The following is a 23,521-nucleotide window of genomic DNA, read 5'->3' as shown; positions in this document are numbered from 1 at the left end:
ATGGAAATTGAGGCACAGAGAATTTAGGAACCTTAACTGACATCACTATCTGACTCATAGTGGCAGAGATAAGGTTTCAACTTCGATGTCTGATCCCCAGGTCTGCTACCTTAAACGTTGCCCTGTGCTCCTTCTCTGATTATAGTTGCTAAGAGGAATGCGTGGTATTTGATCTGGAAATTAGAAGTCTGAAGGGACCCTCAGTCCTCGCAGGTATTTCAGGGATTTGTAAAGGAAAGGAAATCTCTGTATTCTGTTTTCCTGGCAGCACTACCTCCTGCATGTTTCTTCTCTCTGCCTTTTCCTCTCTATAGACGTTGTAGCGGTCTTGTTCTTCCTTAGTCCTTCTTCCACATCGGTGCCAGAGTAACCGTTTCAGAATGCTACAACTCCTTCTCGAGCAACCACTGTGTCTTCATTTCTTTCCTCATTCACTCAGACCTAATGGTGTGGGGCCCCTAGTGCCCCATAAATGAGTGTTAAGTGATTGGCAAATAACATTTTTTGCTTGCTTCCGTGTTTTAGACAAACAAATGAGAAACCATGAAATAGAGGTTATAGAGAAGCAGCTTTCAGCTCACATAAGTACCTCTCTCCAACATCTTGTGATTTCCAACACATGAAGATTTTCAGCAACAGAACAGGATGCTGGTCTCATTTAATTAATCCTTCCCAGGCCAGGCAGATGAGCTCTCAGCCACTGTGATACTTAAGCGGCACTACATTCTATGCCTCTGAACTTGTCTTCCAACTCCTAAGAGATTCTCTTGTACACCTCTCTTTACTGCGTCCACTTCAAAGAACTATTTTAAAAGGGCACAGATATTTTGCTCTAGTTAACAGGATCTCGGGGTGCAAATTATACAAATTCAGCAACTTACAGGTAGAGGTCTCATGCTTCTATATTCAGCTTCATGCAGATTCACACATAAATCAGGACTTTATAGTCATTTCCAACTTACATTCTTGGGTCATCTTTGCAGCAAAGGCAGAGCCATTTCTCTCTACGTGTTGAAAGAAAATCCTTGCTCCCTAAGTTGGGGAGAGAAGGGAACCAACATTTATTGGGTACCTACTAAGTTCTCCAGGCACTATGTTTAATGCCAGATACTCCTTGTTTTCGCTAAACTCATGTTCCAAATCTGTGTAGTAAGCAAAGAAATAGCCGGTGACCCAAACCCAGGCCATTCTTTTCAATCCCATTGGTTTCTGCTAACATTCTGAGGAATTCAGTACTTTCTTTTTGGGGCTTATTGCTGTTCCTTACTCTCAGGTGATAACTCTTTTTGTCTTGTAGCCATCCTCCTTGCATTCAATCCATCTGCCATTTCCCCAATTTTCCCAGGGTCCTGAACAATTTCTATAAGCAAGCCAGATATGAAAGTGCCTCCTGTCTTTTTAAAAAAGTACCCAGAGTTATAATTTCCCCTTCTCAACACCCACCTGACTCCCTCAACCCTATTTAGAGAAATTCCATCTCACTTCATGTCCTAGCCTTTTGCCTCTTCTTAACAGCAATATTAGCATAAATAATATCCATTTTGTTAAAAAAAATTTTTTTAACTATTAAATAGAAAACTCAGTCATCCTACATCATCAGAAAATGAATGGTTGCCACTCAGCTATAATAGGGCCCCATTGATGAAGGGCCAGTCACTGTCAGAGGCACTTTTCATGTGGTCACTCATTTAATGTTCACAGCCACACTGTGAGGTAAATTCTTTTAGACATTTCACAGATGCAAAGTGGCTAAATCACTCTCTGAAGGTCAAACAGCTCCAGAGTGTCTGAACTACAGTGTGAACCCAGCCTGATTCTGTCCCCTGATGCACCATGCCCACTCCTGTCTGTTCCTTTTCCATTTCTTCTCTCATCTTTTCTTTCCCCTTCCCTGTGGCTTTTCTCCCAGACTTATCAACTATAACTTAATGCCCTTCTAGCATCAGTGCCACCCATCGAAGTACTTAGTTCCATCTTGTTGATGAACTGACCGGTCGTCATGTGCATATAATATTTCCATCTTCAGCTGTCCTTAGCTGCCTTTGTCTCTGCCCAGGGGTTCTTTTCAGAGCATCAAATAGCTTTTCCCCTTTTGCTTCCGCTCATTCTGCATGCCTGAAGTGACCGGAAAGCTATTCCTCAAATATCTCAGAGTTTAGTGCAGACTTCAGTTACTGTAGACCCAGCCAAGAGCTGGTTGTTCTCAGTTGGTGGGCAGGGTGTTCCCATTTGGAAAACATTCCTTCCTAGAGTTTTGCACTTTGTTTCCACTACAGTAATTCTACATCTCTACCCATGATGATGATTCAAATGATAATGATTAACAAGTGTCCCACAACCATAAATTATTGAAATATTTAACTGTTCAAAAGGAATTATGATATCGGGGGTTAGGGGCAGTGGGGGTAAGGTAGACATTGGAAAATGCAACAATAAGAAATCATTTAGGAAAGGAAAAAGAAACTAGTGTGACGAACTTGGCTGTGACTTTAAATATGTCGCTGTCTTCCTCTCCTCTCACAAATATGGTTGTGATTTAAGAGGAGAACTTTTTTTCAGACCTGACTTGTATTTTTTCACACCAGTACAACAATTTATGGGGCAAGGTAGGCCCTGGGGAAAAGTGCTATGTTATATAAACATATGCTGGCCTGCTTTTCCGACTGGTCTCAATGATGTTACTGGGTATTTTTTGAATTTCTAGGAGAAAATAGTTTAGCCAGTGATTAATAAACCAGATTAAAAAATAAAAAACAAGCTACAGCAAGGATCATTTCATATCAGGATTAATAACAGAAGCTTAGTATCAGCAAAACTTTTAAATTTATTGTGGCATTGCAGACAGGCACTGTAAAGTCCTCCCAAGCACCATCTGTTTCTGCTCTCCCTGGCCTAAGGGATCTATAAAACTACTGAAGGAAATTGAAGTTAAGGAACGAGCATGTGTTTTACAGAATTTCAGATCTCTTGATTGAGGTTTGTAAAGGCTTTCTGAAAAACAATAAAAATCTTTGTTGAACCCTTTGGTGTCACCCCTGTAGGAAAGGTATTAATAAACTACATTAGTGATATGATTTTCCTAAATTGTGCCGTTGCCTGTTTTATCCAACATAATAAATTACTTTTCATATGAGGAATTTCCTGGTTAAAATAGTCTTTATTCATCTATCAGCTTTTAATTACCTCCATAGCATGCGGTAATTTATTGGTCTTAAGACCAAGCCTTGTAGATGAGGTGGGGCAGTGTTATGATATGATGGAGTTTCATCCGAGATTACCGTGTTTAACCAAGTAGTCTGGAGGGAACAACTGTACAAAATTCTGTCAGATGTTCTTCAATGAGCCAATGACTGTGAGTCCATCCAGTAAAACCTGCCATTGGTCACGGTCCTCATGCCCCCAATAGTAAACGAAAGAGGCAGACCTTCACAGTTCTACAGGCAGCTGGCCAGGAGCCACTTCCAAGCCCATTTTGTAAAGAGAAGTATATATGGAAATGCTGAGAGGAAAAGGGAGACACGGGTATGACGAACGTAATCATGAATCAGGATATCTGGACATCTGCATACACTTTACAGTGAGAGCTCTCCTTAGAGCCATTACGAGAACAGGCATTGTGTTTTGTAACCACAGTACCTTTGCCTGCAATATACGCAAGTGTAGATTGAGCGTCTCCTGTGTGCCAGGGCCTATGTTAGGCACTGGAGGATGCAAAGATGAATGGAATTGGCCTTGTCCTTAAGGATCCCTTTGTTTAATGGTGGAGCATTGATGTCATAAGCGAGAGAGAGGCCGTGGTGTACCCGTATGCTACAGTGATGAGCAAGGTGTGAAAGCTGAACGAAGCCTGCTCCTGGTATGGTACAGCTTTAACTATTCAGCCCTAGAGGCCATTCATTGTCACGTTCATTCATTCCACAAATATGTGTTGAGGACTTAATTGGTGCCAGGCACTGTTCCTCGAGACCAGGTTAATTGGGCAGGATCCCCATTGCCTAATTGAGGGGGCCAGGGAATGGGAAGGAGAAACAGGCACTAAACCAGTTAACAAATGACTAAATGAAGAATAAGTACAGATAATTTGACAAAGTGATAAGTGATGGGAGGAACACAGAGCAGATATGATAAGGGACAGGATTATAATGGGTGTTCCAAGAAGGTCTTTCTGAAGTTGGGACAGTTAAGCTGAAACTCACATGATGCAGGAATACCTGTCATATGAAGAAGAGCATTTCACACTTAAGGAACAGCAGGTGCCCATTCTCCAAGGCAGCAACAGAATTTTCCATTCAAAGACAAGGCCCATGACTGCAGCAGAGAGAGCTGGAGAGAGCACTATGAGGTGGGGTCAGCGCTGTGGGCAGAAGGCAGACTTCCTCTCTGCCCTCCAGGCCCAGCATTCTGGTTTGGGAACCACCACAGCTTTTGTTTGAATGACAGGCCAGAAATACTCATGAAAGAAAGTGTTTCAATAAAGCTCATAACTGGACATAGTTCTTTTTTTTTTTTTCTTTGTTCTCGTACTTGTCCCCCAGGCTGGAGTGCAGTGGGCATGATCTTGGCTCACTGCAACCTCTGCTTCCTGGGTTCCAGTGATTCTCCTGCCTCAGCCTCCCGAGTAGCTGGGATTACAGGCGCCTGCCACCACACCTGGCTAATTTTTGTATTTTTAGTAGAGATGGGTTTTTGCCATGTTGGCCAGGCTGGTCTCGAACTCCTGACCTCAGGTGATCCGCCCGCCTCAGCCTCCCAAAGTGCCAGGATTATAGGTGTGAGCCACCGCGCCTGGCCAACTGGACATAATTCTTGCATTCCATTCTATGGTACGGTAAAGGGATCATCAATGAGTGGCATTAAGCTGCTTTGTTCAAAGTTATCACTTAAGCTTAGCATGCATCATCCAAAGCAAGTTACTTATGGCATATTTTTCAATGTTTAAAAAAGTAACTGTGGATTAAACAAGATAGAAACGTATTTCTCTTCCATGCAATAGAAGTCATGGGGGAGACAGACAGTCCAGGACTGGTATGGAATCTGCACAGTCATCAGAGATTAGGTTCCCTTTAACTTACTGCACTGCCAACCTTAGTGTACTTCCTCATAGTCTAGAATGACTGCCTGAGCTCTGGCCATTTTACCAACCTTCCAGCTAGCAAGAGAGGGAAGAAGGATTTGCCCTTTCTATTTGAGGCTCCTTCTTAGACATTACCAATACATTTCTACTTAAATCTCATTGTCCAAAAGCTAATCATATAGCCAAAGCAGCTGCAACAAGAGAGTCAGAGGGATGTAACCTTTGAGCTGGAGGAAAAGGTGACCAGCCAAGGACAAAAGTAATTGCATCTAAAGATGATATAGAATGAAGGGCAACTAAAAGTCTCAGCTATGGAAGTCAGTTTTTCTATGTAAGCCATGTAACAGCTGTTTTTCTTTAGCTAGGTGCTTTTTGAAGTTTTGAGGTTTTTAAAAATCGTTTTCTACAGTCTTGAAATGCAGGTTATTTTGTTTTACAGACTGACTGACTTGTAATCAAACAACTGATGCTTTATGAGAGGGCTTTTCAAACATTTTTTTAAAAAGCTAAAATGCAGACCCGTCACAAAATTATAAAAACCTGTAAGAGGCCGGGCGCGGTGGCTCAAGCCTGTAATCCCAGCACTTTGGGAGGCCGAGGCGGGCGGATCACGAGGTCAGGAGATCGAGACCATCCTGGCTAACATGGTGAAACCCCGTCTCTACTAAAAATACAAAAAACTAGCCGGGCGTGGTGGCGGGCGCCTGTAGTCCCAGCTACTCGGAGGCTGAGGCAGGAGAATGGCCTGAACCTGGGAGGCGGAGCTTGCTGTGAGCCGAGATCGCGCCACTGCACTCCAGCCTGGGTGACACAGCGCGAGACTCCGTCTCAAAAAAAAAAAAAAACCTGTAAGAATCATGTAACAAGTAAACATATTAAACATTGAGATAGCATACCGTCTCATACAACTTACTTAATAACATCATAGCATTTTTAAATTTTGTTTCTCATAATGAAAAAAAATTTTTTACTAATACTGTCCTCATTTTTCTGTTACTTTTAAGTTTTTAAATAGGACAATAATGAAGATTAAAATAAAACAAATTATGTTTTTAATTATCTTCACTATTCTGGGAACTATATTCCTAGAAAATAGTCTCAGAACTGCACATTTTCTAGTGCTCTTGATGCCTTTTCAGAAAGACTGTTTTCTTTTGCATGTTTAGTTCTCAGTGTGAATTGATATATAGTCAAACCTTTTTTTTTTTTTTTTTTTTTGCAAAAATTAACTTCTAATTGTTCCAGGTCCCAACTAGCTCTTCCTCCTTTCCCTCTAAACACCCTTTTTCATCTTTTTTTTTTTTTTTATGATTACTCTCTTGCCAGAGAACAGAGATGCAAAGGTTGTTTCTTGTATCCTATGGCTAGATTGAGTACTGGTTCTGAGCCCCATGAGATGATCACCCCTTTTTCAGCTCCTCATCACCCCAGAGAAATGTCCAAGGGAAAGAAGCACATAAATGCTGTGAGCTGGTATCTAATTTGCATATTTTCTAAGATCTGGGTTTGTTTGTTTGTTTGTTTGGGATAACCCAAGCCAAGAATTTTCTTTGTCTCTGAGTAATCAAAAGCTGCTGAGAATAATTGTAAACATATTGGGGTTTATCTGAAACACCCTTTAGTTATTTTCTGGGTGTTCTGCCCTGTCTAGTTTCATGGAGAAAGTAATCATCCCATGTAAGAGCCCAATTCAGTTCAATTAAACTGAGATTTATGGAGTGCCTATCTGTCAGGGCCTATACTGGGTTCAGTGGATCAAAAGTTTCAAAAAGAGGCCATTCTGAGGAGTTAGTTTGTCATGGAGTAGTCCCACAGACAATTAGGATGTAACATGCTAGCTGTTATGATCACAATGCACAGGGACTAACAGAGAAGAGAGCGCTGGACCCCCAAGCTGTTGTTTGGAAAAGTGTCTTGGTACTACTGTTCCCCAAGCTGTCCAGGAAGGTGGGTGTGAAAAGAGTAGAGAACAGCCCAAGCAAGGAGCAAGTTTGGTGTTACCAAGACAGAAAATGGTTGGAGCTAGAACCAGAAAGTTGAGCAAAGCCAGGTCACAAAAAGTTACCTGAATGTCATTAACATCATTACTGTAAGTCATGGCAGACAGCTTGTCATTACAGAATATACAGTATTCCAGAGAGTACCAGAAGCCATAGAATAAAGATTTGAGTCAGAGGAAGTGATAAATGCTATTGATAAATTAGGAAGTCATGAGGATAATTATATTTTGACGTGAATATATATCATATAATTGAAATTTGCAAGAGTTGTTTTCAACTAAAATGAAAGATAGTAAAGTTAGTTCTTAATGATAAGGCCCAGAACAGAGAATTTGGCATTTGCACTCCTTTGTCTTTAGGCTTTCTCAGAGGGAAGTGTTGAGCCAGACTACCCAAGATGTGCAGCTACTGAAGGATTCAGTGGCACTTCACCCCATGCCAAGGTTCATATGACCTTAGAATTTGTCTCTGGTTAAAGTACAAGGTAGCAAACTCACCACTTACTGCTGACCCGGGGATACTTGTGTACCACCCAGTTCAACCCCACACCCAACTACCATAATGAATTCAGACTGGAAGGCTCGGGCCTCTGAGAAAGACTCCAACAACTTTATGACCTCTGCAGTGTCCCACCGTGGTATTTCACCAGCCTGGAACACAAAGACATTTTCAGAAGTGTTTGCAAGTTCAAATTCTAATGACACTTTTCAGTGTCTGAAAGCAGAGCTGATTTTGATGAGTCTGTGTGAAGTTCCCATACATCAGTGGTAGCATTGCCAGCAGAGGACTCTAGCATTCTACTGATATATTTCTACCTTGCCATAAAAATATAGATATTGATATTGTGGATTTTAGCTTTCAAGATACTCTAGAGTATCTTTGCTGTAAAAATATAGATGTTAAAGTTGTGGATTTCTGCAGCTTTCAGGGTATTCTAGAGTAAGTCTGGGGTCTCAGGTTTCATGAATAAGATCTTCCAGTCCACTGAGATTGGGTGGCTGAGAAAAGGAACTGGAGGAGAAAAGAGTCTATTATGGGTGACTGAGATTGGATGAGATGGGGCTGAAATGGGAATACAGCAACACAGAATGCACCTTTTCCGAAAAGATACCTAGCTAATAGAGCAGAGACAAAGCATTGTGGTATAGCAAGGAGGAAAGAGCCACAATGTGGTTGGAAAGATCAAGAAAACTTGTATGAAAAGAAACAATACTTGCAAACTCGAAGCTAAGCATTGAAGATTTTTATTGATGATGACTTCACGAAGAAGATGCTTCCTGAGAAGACCAAAAGGGTTAACTGAGATCTAGGAGGAGACAAGAGAAATTAAATGACCTCAGACCATGGCAGATAGGTTTTAAAAAGAGAAACGTGGGAGGTGTGTATGTTTCAGGGGATCATGGTACAAATCATCTCTGAAGAGTTATACTACCAGGATGTTTCAGAGGAGTCAGAGCCAGAAAGAACCATTGACTTCTTGGATTTGACAAACTCCTCAGAAATACATAATGGATATGCCACTTTTGGAGTTTTCTCTAACTCGTTAACTCCCTTGGAAATGGCCTAAATCTTTAAAGATAAAATAGCCTTTTTACACAAAGAAAAATGAAAGGTTCCATTCACAGCAAAAACAAGAAGAAACCTTAGCCAGTTATGTGAATGGTTAGTAGAAAGAAAACTAGAAATTTGACAAAAATGAGAGAAATATTTTAAAAGTTGAATAAATAAACATACCATGCTCTGAATAGAAGGATCATTAAATTGTCAGTTCTTCCCAATTTGTGAGCCATATGGGGGAACAAAAAGAAAAAAATACACCTTCTCCTCTTGATTGTAATCTAGCCTAGAAAAATAATTCTAAGTGCAGAGAAAGAGATTAGAGTCTGAAAATAGAGGCATTATTATACTATTTTGAGTGCTTCTCATATCAGTGAAAATTAAACTTTTTTCCTCTTTAAATTTTATAATAAAAATTTTTCAATAACTTAGTAATGTATTAAATCAATAACATATTGCAACCAATATATGTCAAAGCACTATTCTAGTTTCTGGGAATACATCCATGAAAAAAATCTCTGCCTTTGGGAGGTTATAATCTAGAGAAGAAAAACATACAAACATAAGTCTATTATACAGCAGGCTGAGCTGTGTTAAATACTCTGGAGGACTTGAGTGCAGGGGAGAGGATGGGGTGGGGTGCTGTTTTCAGTGGGGTGGTCACACAAGGCCTCACTGTACCTGAAGTGTTGTGACCAGGACCTGTGGCTATCTGGAAGAAAATTCCAGATGAAAATAGTCAAATGCTGAGAGCCTGAGGACTGCAGAGTGGTGGAAGCTGAATGAGGGAGGGAGTGACTAAAGCACTATTATTCCTAAGAAACTAATGCAGGAACAGAAAATTAAATACCACATGTTCTCACTTATAAGCGGGAGCTAAATGATGACAACACAGAGACACACAGAGGGGAGCAACACACACTGGGACTGGGGCCCACCGGAGGGTGGAGGGTGGGAGAAGGGAGAGGATCAGGGAAAATAACTAAGCTCGATACCTGGGTGAGGAAATAATCTGTACATCAAACCCCCATGACACAAGTTTACCTATGTAACCTGCACATGCACTCCTAAACTTAGAAGTTGGGGGAAAAAAGGCCCTAGCGAGCTGGCCTTAAGAGACAGGGCTGGGGCAGAACACCCAGGGCCATGAGGCAATTGTAAACACTCGATCTTTCTCCAAGTCTCTGGAAGGTTGAGCCAGGGAGGCACGATCTGACTTCTAAAAGGACTACTCTGGGAGCTCTGTTGAGAATAGTACATATGGGGAACAGGGAGGCAGCCAGGGGACCCCTATCAGGCTGTTGTAGCACTCCAGATGGAAGATGATGGGGGCCTAGGCAAGCATGGAAGGGTGTGAAGTAGGTAGATTCTGGATTTGGGGTGGGGAGAGGATTTGCTCTAAGAACTTTTTTTTTCCTTTAAATGTTTTTGTTATGGCAGAACATAATATAATATTTATCATTTTAAGTGTAAATTCAGTGGCATTAAGTGTATTCACATTGTTATGCAACCATCACCACTGTCCATCTCTAGAACTTTTTCATCTTTCTCTACTGAAGCCTCATACTTGTTAAACAATCCCCGTTCTCCTTTTCCCCTAACCCCTAGCAGCCACCATTGGGCTTGCTGTTTCTGAATTTGACTATTCCGGGCACTGCAGCTAAGTAGAATCACACATTGGTCCTTTTATGTCTGATTTTTTTTATTTGGCAAAATGTCTTCAGGGTACCCATGTTGTAAAGTGGGCCAGAATTTCATGTCTTTGAAAGCTGAATAATATTCCATTGTATGGATATGCCACATTTTCCTCATCCACTCATCTGTTAATGTTGTTTCCGCCCTTTGACTATAGCGAATACTGCTACTATGAACATTGGTGTATGGATTTTTTTAAGTCAAGCCAATAAGATTTGCCAGTAAATTGAATGCTCAGTTTCATAGAAAAGGGGAAACAAAGATGACTCGAGTATTGTGGCCAGAGCAGCCAGAAGGATACACTTTGTATTTGTCTAGAGGAGGAAGACTGGGATTTTATATTCTGCTTCTTTTTCTTTAACTTAGCAAAGTGTTCATACCGTGTAGTTAATTAAAATCTTTGTTAATGCTGGTACTTCCTTCTCTTCCTGCCTATTCTACAGCTCTTCCTTACCGCCCCACAACCGCAAAAAAAAAAAAATCATACAAAAAACACTTTTTTTCCAGGTATCATGCCTTTCTTGGATTCATTGAAATACTTCTGATGATTCAGACTGGGGGGTGGGGATAGTTTAACATATTTAGCTTTTAATGCACATCCCTCAACCTTTAACAGAAAAGGCAACCTACGTTGGAAAAGGATAGTCATGGAGCTGAATCAACTCCTCTCCCCAAAATACGTAATTATCTGGCAATAGAATAACTTCATGCCGGAACACAAGACCAAGCAAACCATAACCACCACATCACAAGAACAGGGTCCCCAGGCTCTGTTGTTCTTCACAGTTTCCGCAACACTAGCTTGTGAGAACATATTTATCCAGCAATTATTTATTGAACATCTGCTTGGTGGTTAAGCACTTGGATCGTGAGAATTAAGAGAACATATAGTCTAACAAGAAGATGAATGAGCAACTAGAAAATGGGTGACAGGTGCCAACATAACGGAAGCCCAAGTAGTGTCCTCTAACTGAGTCTAAGAAAGGAAAATTGAAGGACGAGTAGGCATCACAAGTGCAAAGGCCCAAGGACATGAGTGAGCATGGGTGCCTTCCAGGAACTGAAACACGTTACGTGTAGCAAGAAATGGGGCTGGCTTGAGAGGTGATATTGGGAAAGTAATCAGAAGTCAGATAGGAAAGGTCTTGAAATTGTATTAAAGATTTTGTATTCTATTCTGAGGACATTCTGAAGCCACGGATAGGGTTTAATCCAGCAACTGCTAATATTGAATTTGCCTTTTGGAAATATCTCTGGCTGCAGCGTGAACAGCTAGAAGCAGAGTCTTTCTGAAGTCAGTACAGCTAGGAGGACAGGCAAATTTTTTGGACTGGGATAAGCATGGCAAAGTTGACCAGAAATGGATGAATCTGAAGATGCTAAAGCACAACAGAACCCAGTGAAATATTGGACGTAGGGTAAAAAAGCCAATTCAGGAATAGGGCCCAGGTTTCTGTCTTGGGCAGCCAGGGATGACACCATTCCCTGAATAGCTCGTACCAAGGAAGAGCAGCCTTTGGAGGGAAGACAGTGTGTGTTCAGTGTGGGATGTGTGAGGTTTGAGGTGCCTGTGTGACCCACAAGTTAGGAGCTCAATAGTCTAGCCTGTGCTTCAAGTTCAGGTGAGAAATCTAAGCCACAGGTGATTAGTGGCTGATTTCCATATGGATGATGATACAAACTGCAAACCCTTCCAGGGAGGGTGTTTGTTTGCTAACAGAAGGCTCCTGGGAGAATACCAGGGTAGTTTACCTTTCCCTCCAGGACTCTTCTAAACTATCAGTCTTCTGATAATTACAATCTGTGAACAGCATCTTCACAGCTTGGATGACATTCTGACCGAGGGATGCACATTTGCCTAATGAGCCACATAGTGCCCTGTTAGCTTTAACTAGTATTTTGTTATTTAAAACAACCCACAACGAATATTTGCATTCCCCAAAATTAGTTGTGTGCATGTTTGTAAGAAGGATGTGGGGGAAGGTGTTCCATGATCAATCAATACCTTTAGGAAACCTTGGTTTTAAAAACTATTCAGTAGGGTGCTTTACTCTGACTTCTTGAAGCCTTACACTGCTCTGCGCTGTGACTTTCCAAGAGGATGCTGCTGTGGTTTCTTTTCGCCTTTATTGAACCTCTGGCAATGGACCCTTTCGGGAGATGCTTTCAGGACTAGCAACCACAGGACAGTTTCATGAGATACTGATAAGCAAAAGCTGGACTTCATTTTAACACATAGTTCAGAAATTGAATTACTGAATTAAAAGGAATAAATGTTTGTGGTGTTGGTGCACATTGCCAAATACCTTTTTTAAAGGCTAGTTCATTGCTGGTGGGAATATAAATTGCTACAAATACCTGTTCCACCATACACCACTCACTCCACCAAACTGATGGTGAATTTTTAAAATCTGATCTAATTTGTCAGTGTTTCTCTAGGACTGCAGAGTGGCTCAACACTTTTCCATGTCATTGATTACTTGCTGCTGCTTTTATGAATACCTTTCCAGGTCTGTTGCCTATCTCTTGAGATTGCAGCTATTCTTATGAAGATAAAGGGGCTATTTTTCTGATCAGATATTAACCTAGAATTTCATGTATTTGTAGTAGTCATTCTCTCAGTTTTTTATTGTTTACTTTTTTAGCTATGTTTGTTTGAACATGTGGAAGTTCTATGTTTTCATAAATCAGTTCTTTAAAGCATCCTTTCATAGTTTTTTTCACTATTCTTAAGCTCTGAAAGCCTTTTATATAAAGCTGTGTCCAGACACTTAATAAATAGTCACTTCTTGGTTTTTTTGTTGTGGTTGTTTCCAACATTAACGCAACCACTCTGGAAGTTATTCGTTTCTCTTACTGCAGTCCCCTCCAAAAAAAATGTTTTGAAGCACTATTTTCTGGATAATTTTCCCTTCCAAAATTAATATATTATGCTGGCGTAGTCAATAATTTTTATGACAAAATTATTTTTCTCCATTTCCTAAATTGGCAAATTGAGATGAAGGGCACTTTATTAGGGATCTCTTACTTTGGCCTGTGTTTCATCATTGCATGTTAAAATAGCAGATAAGACAAGCATATGTTGTGATACTATCGAGATGAAAATCATAAAACTTATAAATTGATTTTCAGTTAATTTGATATTGTCATAAACATTTTCTTCCATGAAGCTCATGGGACAGATCACTGGAAAAAAAACAAGAGACTAGAGCGTTTAAAGAAACCAGACAATTGAAATGAAGAAAGTTTGTTAATAATCAATGTTATGCAGCCAGTTTACAAATATTATTGAGTTTAATTCCTACAATCCACTGTACAGCTGAGGAAACTGAGACTGAGAAGTTTCTTCTCGAGTGTCTGATTAGCCGGGAAGGGCTGTGCCAGTACCACTTCCAAGCCTGTCACCTAACCTGCTCCAACTGGGGTCCATGGAGACAGTCTTAGAGTTCGGCAGAGGGCCTTCTGTTTTAGGTGTCTATACATTTCCATGAGTAAGAGTCGCAGCATGCCACTCTGATATTAATAGTGTAAACACATAGAGGTAGACTGAAGAACCATACCGTTAGTTTGTAGGCAGGTGGCACACTTGAATTCTGTCTCCTATGAGACTGAACTTGGGCACATTGAAGGTGAAGAAGGGTTTCTGTCTTATATGGGAACATAGGTGCTAACAGATCATGCCATTGTGGGTCAGAAGATAAATCCCTCTTATCCGTCATGCCCCTTGGCTTGGCCAAATGCACATAAACTGGTATTTTCTCAAACGTTTGTTCTCTGAAAGTTCACATAGAAATTTCAGAACAAGTTCTCTTCTGCAAGTTGCGTTTTCAGGCAGTGTTGGTTTATTTTTGAAGCCCCAGTGGTTCGATTTTGAGCCGGCATCACTCTGCAGAGACAAGCAGTTGCTTGTTCGCCACACAGGGCCTGTGCCCTCCTGTTACCAGCTTTGCAGCTTCCTCAGCTGATCCCTTCTCAAGGCCCCCGGGAGCCACTTTTGTGGCAGATTCCATTTGGTTTCACAGCGCCTCGAGAAGGGGCAGCGGGGGCCACTTGGCTTGGTGCACCAGTCTCCCACATTAGGAGCAATTTGCAAACCGCTCTGGGGGGAGCCGGAGCTCGGAGCTCGGCCGGAACAGGCTGCTGCTGTTACCACCATTGTCTCAGGATCCCTTCGCCTTTTCCCAGCTGACCTGCCTGCGAGTGGGGAAATGTGAAAAGTTAGAGACAAAACTGGTTTCTTCAGAGTGAGGGGGAGCTTTCTTATACAGAAAGGAAGGAAATACCTCTGTGGGATTTTATTTTTCCCCCTTCTTCATCCAAAAAATACAAAGAGACTCTCTGTCTTTAATGCGAATGTCGGCTTTAAATCTTTTAGGTCTGGATTAACTCTGCAAAAGAAAAAAAAAATCTGACAGGCTTTCAGATATGACGCAGAAAAACTTTTTTCCCCTCAATTCATGTTGTTCATTTGTAAAGCCAAAGGCTGGTGGACTGAATGGTGGGGCGCCAGTCACTCCTCCGTTCATCGTTAGCATCACAATGGTCAGAATTAGCAGCCTTGAATCTCCACCACTTTTGCGTTTTCCATCGGTGGACATTTAATACAAGGTGGCGAAGGCAAGAGTAAATCCTCCTTCTCTTGCCCCCCGCCCCCCACCAAATTAAAATATATTAAAATTAAGCCAAGTAAATGTAGTATTTTCAGTTACATGCCTTGGAATTCTTACCTTGCCTTTCCCCCCCAGAAGGAGAAAGAAATTGGTTTTTTACAGTTGTTACCTTACTAGAAAGCCTCTTTCAATCTAAAGAAAATCCACTGACTTGATAGACATTTCCTATTACACAGTTATTGTTGGTTTTCACCATTGAGGATGTCAGCAAACATGTCAAAGATCATGTTTTGCTTATTAAATAAAGTGACTTTTATGTGAATATTTTTCATCTTGTTGGTGTCGCGAATATTGGTGCTACTTCATTGAACCCATGTGGCAAAACTTATTTTCTGGAATTTTTTGTAATAGCATGTTTTTATTTTAAAAGTATTCAGAGCTATTCACTTCTACATAGTGAAAAATCTTAGCCTCCCTGAACCTACGGTCTGTATCCATAAGCTCATGTCAATGCAGAAAAAATTTAAACAGCGGTTCCTAGTCCTTAATCGAGAGTCAAAATGAATAGGTAATCTGAAATATAATTTAAAATTAGAAATCTTTATGTTTTATAAGGACTAATTGATTAGGACTATTTATGTGTAATTGTGAAATTGCCTAGAATAATTAAACTAGGTTATTTTTAATTCCTGAACCATACCTGATTTTTTTTTTAATTTTGTGTGATTTTTAGTAGAATCTAAATGTGCATGCGTTAACTAGCTACTTTTTAGTGGAATTAGAACAATACCTTTATGGATTTAAATAGGTACTGAAAATTTCCTCTTGATAAAAAGATTAAAAGAAGTGAAACCAAAATATTTCTTTTGCTTTTATTGCATAATACTATTCCTTTTAAGTTCTGTGTAATCTAATTATATTACAGATTTTTTTTATAATTGTGAGTAAATAATAGAATTTATTACTTTTTAAATTACAGAATCATTTTTTTTTTTTGCAACCCAAAAGGCTCCAATACAGCAATTTGGTATTTATTACAAAGAAATTATTAAAGTTATTTTAATACACTTTTATTTGGCTTTTACATACAAGATATTTGGTTTGACTTTAGCAATAACAGGTATGCACCAATACTTGTTATATAAATCATTGAACAAAAATTAAGATTATTACTACCTAATGTTAGCCAAAAATAGTCAAATTGTTGTTTTTGTAGGTATCTTAATTTGATTATACTGTAGTCATGATTTATCTGGATGATTTTTTAATATCCTATAATTTTACAAAAGTAATTTTCATTTGCCAGAAATAGTAAATTTAGTTTCTAATTATGATTTATTTTACACCATATATTATTATAAGAGAATTTAATCCAGAGTATATTTTAAATGTGTTCAAAGATTTATTTTGATATTCTAAGTTAATTTCATAAGTTCGAATTCAGAGTTGTTTACTCTCTTACAGAATGATATTCTTAAAATTGTTTTACTTAAAATTACATAAAAACTAAACAGGAATCATGTATTTTGGTTTTAAAGTAATGTTTTTCCTGACGATTTGCACAGGCAGCCATGTTGTTCAGTTCTGGAGTCTTTTGGATGGGCTTGTTATTCATCCCTGTGGCATCTCTGCTCCTTGATGTGGTGTACAAGGTGTAAGTATATACTCGGTTACATATGGAGAAATATAGATGCATATTCATCCTCAGATTTCTCTCTTCGTAACGTCAACTCAAGCATGTAGAGCTTGCAGGATAGGGACTGGTAATATTGCTTAATTTTAAATAAGGAAGGGGTGATTCAGGAACTAGAAAACTAGTTTAAAAGATGAAATGAGTAGTAAAGCGGGTAGTTTCAGTTAACAGAGAAAAGTAAATGGCACTGGAGAAATTTACATCGGGAAGTACATTTTTTAGAAACAGCCCCAAAACTCATATAAAAGTAGAAGAAAAATTGTACTATTTCCAAACACACTTTTTATTATAAAAAGAAATGTTTTGCTTGCCTGATTCCAAACATACATAAAATATAAAATGAAAGAAAAGAAAACCTTACTAATTTTTTTCAAGGGTTATAAATGTTTAAATCTTATCTCTTCTCACAAAAAAGGTAGCATTTAATTTAATTACATGATATTTATTTAAATAACTATGGGAGTTTCAGTATTGTAAACCTAAACCATCATTTATTTTAAAACTATAATTTCATATTAATTTTCAAAAGTATGATAATTTTTAAGATTCTGTTGAAAAACTGCTTGTACTCTTGTTACTGTTGTACTTTATCAACAGCATGATAATAAACCAGACATCTAGTTTTGTGAAGTCTTCACAGGAGTATTTCCATGCAAATCCCTTTTTTTTCTTTTTGCAGTATCAAGAGGACTGCTTTTAAAACATTAGTCGATGAAGTTCAGGAGCTGGAGGCAAAATCTCAAGACCCAGGAGCAGTTGTACTTGGAAAAAGGTAAAATACACAGTGAATATATTCTTTTCCAAATGAACTTTAAATTTATCTTGTACAAGTGGTTGCAAATAAGTAATAAGACTTGTACTTATCAACGTCAAGCTGGCAGTGTCATTGACAGGTTTGGGAATCAGAGACATGTCGGTTTAAACAAATCGGTCGCTTTCTAAACTATGTGCCCTTGGCCACATTGGTTAATCCTACTGAGCCTCAATATCCTCATCAATAAAATGAGGACAATAATACCTACCTCATGGTTAATTGTAAGAGTTGAATAAAGTATTATGAAGAACTTAGCATAGTGCGAAGTCTTTAATGAGCATTAAATAAATGGTAGTTACAAACATTATTGTATTATCAAACTGCAAGAGAAGAAAAAGATTTTTAACTTGAAATAGTATCCATAATAAAATAGTATGTAATCGGCCAGGTGCAGTGGCTCACACCTGTAATCCCAGCACTTTGGGAGGCCGAGGCAGGCAGATCACAAGGTCAGGAGTTCGAGATCAGCCTGACCAACACTGTGAAACCCCGTCTCTACTAAAAATACAAAAATTAGCCAGGCATAGTGATGGGTGCTTGTAATCCCAGCTACTAAGGAGGCTGAGGCAAGAGAATTGCTTGAACGCAGGAAGTGGAGGTTGTAGTGAGCCAAGATCAAGCCACTGCACTCCAGCCTGGGCAACAGAGCGAGACTCCATCTCAAAAAAAAAAAAAAAAAAAAAAGGTATGTAATCAAAATCACAGTTTGATATAAGGCAAATTACCTTATATAATTGCATTTGTGGTTCAGTAGTTACTAGGAACTGACCTAGATGTGTATCATACATGAATTATGTATCCCAAGTTCTCTTCCTTACCACCAACCCCTCCAAAAAAATCAAAATTAGAAAGCTAATCAAATCCACTAAATTCACAAAGCATCGTAAGAAAGAAATTAAAATTACTTGCAGTCTATAATAAAAGACAATTATGAAGATAGTAGCAGGAATTTATTTTTTCTTCATTTTTATCATACTAAAGTAAGCTGAAGTTTTGGCTAAACTATAGGAAATATTTTACCCTGGTATATGTCACCTTAATCACGATTCACTGTTGATATTCATTTTGACACAATGGAGTAGATGTCAGAACTCAGTGAGACTTTGGCTTCCAGCTCTCTTGCTCTCATACTGAAGGAACACATCACACACCAGTGTGTGCCACTTTTTTTGAAAATAATAGCACTGAGCTTTGTTGAGCACTCACTACGTGCCAGGTGCTTCCCTTGCATTTTACGTGTACTATCTCACTGAATCCCAGTAACAACCCTATACAGATCCATCATCTCCATTTTTTTCCAGGTGAGGAAACTGGGGCTTCAAGAGGTGAAGTTCCCAAAATTATTAGTTATTATTAATTATTATCTGGGCCTGGAGTCCATGCCAGCTGATCCCAGAGCTCCTGTTCTGAACCATTCACAATTCTACCTCCTTTTGCTACTTGTTCAAAAATATAATAGAGCTGCAAAAACAGCCTGCTACTGACTTGACAAAGTACTTAACCTCTGACTCAGCGTCCCAGTGTACAGGATGGGAATGATAATACCTACTTTCAGGGTTGTGTCCTCCTCCCTCCACCTTTTTCTTCATCTAAAAATTGGCATCACAGGATTCCTCTTAGGAAATTACCTATTCCATTACCTAGCAGTTGGTCAGTAAATTCAGCTAGTAAATTAATTATGTCAGTTCTCTTTCTCTAGCAATAAAAAGAATACAGTAAGAGTTCTAGCTCATGAAATTGTGAATAAAACAATTTATTCATAATTATTAGGGAAAGGCCACTGTTAATACTGTTACTATCCTTAGTAGTACATTTCCAGATTCGTAAGTGTGTTAATAAAATCACATTAAGCCCTTCCACGTGATACTTAGTTTGCCTTTTTGTTGTCTACCAGTGACCTCTATTCATAAATCAGGCCAATATAATGACCCCCAGGTCCTAAACATTCAGTAAGTCTGTAATATATGTAGCTCCTTCCATTAAAGAAAATGAGCCGGAGAGCCCAAAAAGGAAAGAAGTGAATTCCAGCATAAATGACCACCAACTTCTCCATAGGACATGCATCAGATAAATTCCCTGCTGCTGCCTAGCTCATTTGCCTAAAATAGCTCTATAGCTTTTTCTAAGAACTCAGGAATGTGTTAGCTATCAGCTGAATACCACAGACAAAAACCCTGGACCAGCATGTACTCCAGGTTGCCATTTCCGCCCACTGGTGATCAGAAGGTTAATGATGAGTGTAACCATGGTGGCTTCCTGCTAAATGGCAGATGCCCGGAGGAGGCAGGCAAGGGAAAAATCTATGAAAGGAGAAAAATAGCAACTGGATGGAAACATCTTCATGCTTAAAGTAGTGGCACTCTAAGATTAAAGAATCGTTGGATTGATTTTACCCCCTGGATTATTTTAGGAATCTGAGAGAATGAGATTGATTTCAGATTTCAAAAAAAGTTCACAAATTTTTTTTTTTTTTTGAGACAGTCTCTCACTGTCACCCAGGCAGGGGTGCAATGGTACGATCTCGACTCACTGCAACCTCCGCCTCCCAGGTTCACACAATTCTCCTGCTTCAGCCTCCCGAGTAGCTGGGACTACAGGCACACACCATCACACCCAGCTAACTTTTTGTATTTTTAGTAGAGACAGGGTTTCACTATGTTGGCCAAACTGATCTCGAACTCCTGACCTCATGATCCACCCGCCTCGGCCTCCCAAAGTGCTGGGATTACAGGCATGGGCCACTGCACACAGCCAAAAGTTAGCAAATTTTATATCTACATTATCAAAAGGGAAGAAACTGTGATTCTTATGAATTCTAATGATACCAGACTTTCTTTAGTTCCAAAATGCCATGTTATTTTATGTCTCCCAGTCTTTGTATTTGCTCTTCCCCTGTTTGGGAGCCAGTACCCCTCTTACAGACTAGGCACTCCAATTTTCAGCTTTCCAAACCCAATGTAGATGTGATTTTTTCAGCTGTGTACGTACACAATATATAATTCCTAGTCTACTGTCTCTGTACTTTTATACTCTGTTTATACTCTGTATAAACTTCTGTTGGTACACTAATCACATTGCATTATAAAAATTTACTCTATGTATGTTTTTTTCCCCTACTAGATTGAGCTTCTAGAGAGGCCCATGTCTTAGCCATAGCTGCAACCCAACACCTGGTACAGCACCAGGAACTTAGTAGCACTCAGTAAATACTTGTTGAGTGGATGAACAGAATAGTTAAGAGAATAAACTAAAGAATGGATGAAAGAAAGAGTGGATAAAAGGATTGCTGAGTAGGAGAAAGGATTGTTGAATTGGTGGTTGACCTGTGGGCTGTGAAACAGAAATCTGATTCATAAAAACATAGAATTGTATAATTTGTACTTCCTAGACTAGGTAATATCCAAAGCAACCATCATTTACTTTTTTGTCACACAATGATGCAGTTCTTAAGAAAGATCTTGTGAGTTGATCATCCCCAATTTTTTTAATCTTCACTAAGTATGACATTTCATGTATAAAATGCAAATGTCAGAAAAACAATAAATTGTAAGCACTTAAGGAAGATTAATATTTACAATAATTTCTCATCTTCATTTTCAAAAATAAAACATCTTGGTTAAAACAGCCATTTTTAGTAGAAATAGTATGCCACCTACCATATTACCCTGCAAATTAGATTCATTTTATTACATTTTAGGGGAAAAATATGTTTAATCAATCTAAGTATGTTCTAAATATGCATGCTTTTGAGCCATGGGTTATGGTAGAAATAAATGTAAGTCTACAATGGTGAGAGAATAACGTAAACCTTACTCCTGAAGGTTTAAAATAACCCAAACCTTGCTGCCTCATGACCTCTACCAAAGTCCATGTAAGGAGCTGAGTTCTTAAGAACTAAAGAAAAACTGTCCACTGGAGAAAAATAAAATGGAAATTGTACTTTAAAAAAATAAAATAACCCAAATTCTAGTCCTGAACATTTAAACCTTATCCAAAAGTTTACAGTAAGAAATTATGGACACTGTGGGCTCATTGGAGGCAGGACAGTTATTTTTGGATATCATTGGAGTATGTGTGAAGCAATGTATTTTATAGACAGGCAAATATAATAATGAGACTCATAATTCTTTTATATTTCTTACTGTAGACATTAGCCAGCATATCATCATTGGCCATTACTAAATAGAATTTTAGCCTAGGATCTTCAGGTCAGTCCTCACTGATTTGCCTGGCACTACCATTTGGCCATTGTTTACAGCTTTTGCATGCAGGGACAGTAGGGAATATGAGATGTCAGAGAACTCAGTGGTGTAGATGGTGACAGTGCTCTCTCTGACCTTTCTGATGTATTGTTCATCTTAATGAAAAGCAGTTTTAACATTGCTCCAGAACTAGTAGAAAGGAAATTTTATTTCTCAGTGTTCACACTAGATTTTATATCAGTATGACTTAAATACTTCGGTGGGGATTGAGGACACAGGGATCTGTCAAATGTTTCCGTCAGCCTTCTCTCATCACCGTGGTAATGGTTCTGTCCAACATTCAAAAAGGAAAGTGACAGAACATTGAAATGTTTTCAGCTCCAGGGCAGAGGTTAGGCCTGTTATATTCATTGTTTGTTTCCCCACCACACAGCTACCCTAGTGTAGGACAGCTATCACATGCTATACGTTAAACATTCCATGAATGAATACTTACTTTTTGGAGATTTATTTTAATGAGTCAACCTAAATAGCTTACCAACCCAATATATAGACAAATGCAAATTTATTCCTCTTCAAGTTTCCCACTGAAAATTCCTTAAGACAACACATTCCAGAACTGTAAATTGTTTTTTTACCAACACCGACATTTTTTAGTATTTGTAAGTGAAATATATATATATATATATATATATATATATATATATTTTTTTTTTTTTTTTTTTTTTTGAGACGGAGTCTCAGGCTGGAGTGCAGTGGCACGATCTCGGCTCACTGCAAGTTCCGCCTCCCGGGTTCATGCCATTCTCCTGCCTCAGCCTCCCGAGTAGCTGGGACTACAGGCACCCACCACCATGCCCCGCTAATTTTTTGTGTTTTGTTTTTTTTTTGTTTTTTTTTTTTTTAGTAGAGACGGGGTTTCATGGTGTTAGCCAAGATGGTCTCGATCTCCTGTGAAATATTATTTTAAACATGTTATCTTTACATTCACCGCCACCAAATATTTAAATTGCAACATTTTAGTGGGTTTGGAAATAAGGTAACAATATTTGGTAGTACTTGTATGATTGCATTAAACAAACTCAAAATTTACATAGTTGGGTATGTAAATGAAAGACTATACAAGACTGTGTAAAACTGCTAGTCAAGAGTTGTGAAGAAAATGTGGTTTTAGTGAGAAGGTATCTTTAGTGGTTGGTTGTTTTTGTTTTTTTGTCTTTTCACACTGTGTTAAGCTGTTCCACTAAAACTGAACTTTTAATATATCTATTAGCATAAGCATATTTTATAATGTGCCTTAGTGGTAATATCAGTACCTATAATCATTGATGGCCCAGAATTGCATAAACGTTGAAATGAGTACTTCCCCAAAGGTGTAAGATAAGACTAGAGAAATACAACTCATCACTACTTATTTATTTAGCAACCTCCTGTGAATGGCATTTATATCCTGAAGGAGGTACTCTGCTCTACAGGACTAAAGCAAGAAGTTCAAAGTAGCTAAGGAAAAACAAAACAACAAAAATCTAGTCATTTTCTTAGTAAAGAGGTAGAATGAGAACATTATAAATTAAAACTCATGTGCAGCAACAGACATCTTACCTTGCACTTACGTTGACTAGAAACCAAGGCATCAAAAATACTCCTTACCAAGTACCTTTTGTTTGGTGATGATCTCTGTTCCAGTTGATATTTTATAATAAATTCTCAGGATCTTGGGGGTAAAGGTGGGAGGACCCAGCATTTGTTGAGTGCTTCCTAAGTGTCAGTCATTGTACTGACAGCTCCCTGCATCCTCACAGTCTGCCTGAGAGTTAAGTAGTGCCCTCCTGTTACATAGGAGATGACTGAGAAAGGCTTACCTGTGGTGACACAG

At 39.0% G+C, this 23,521-nt stretch overlaps 1 protein-coding gene across 2 annotated transcripts in view; it reads left to right on the top strand.

Moving 5' to 3' along the window:
• Positions 1–23,521, top strand: part of ATP8A1 (ATPase phospholipid transporting 8A1) — a 268,521-nt gene that overhangs the window by 236,698 nt on the left and 8,302 nt on the right. For both annotated transcript variants that reach the window (XM_025386297.1, XM_025386299.1), the window contains 2 exons: positions 16,502–16,590; positions 17,309–17,401. In XM_025386297.1, the coding sequence (XP_025242082.1) occupies positions 16,502–16,590; positions 17,309–17,401 (182 nt within the window). The remainder of the gene's footprint in view (positions 1–16,501; positions 16,591–17,308; positions 17,402–23,521) is intronic.

Source organism: Theropithecus gelada, chromosome 5 (assembly GCF_003255815.1).
Source record: "Theropithecus gelada isolate Dixy chromosome 5, Tgel_1.0, whole genome shotgun sequence".
Taxonomy (NCBI): domain Eukaryota; kingdom Metazoa; phylum Chordata; class Mammalia; order Primates; family Cercopithecidae; genus Theropithecus; species Theropithecus gelada.
The sequence above is the reverse complement of the archived record's forward strand: the minus strand, read 5'-3'. Positions and strand labels throughout refer to the sequence as shown.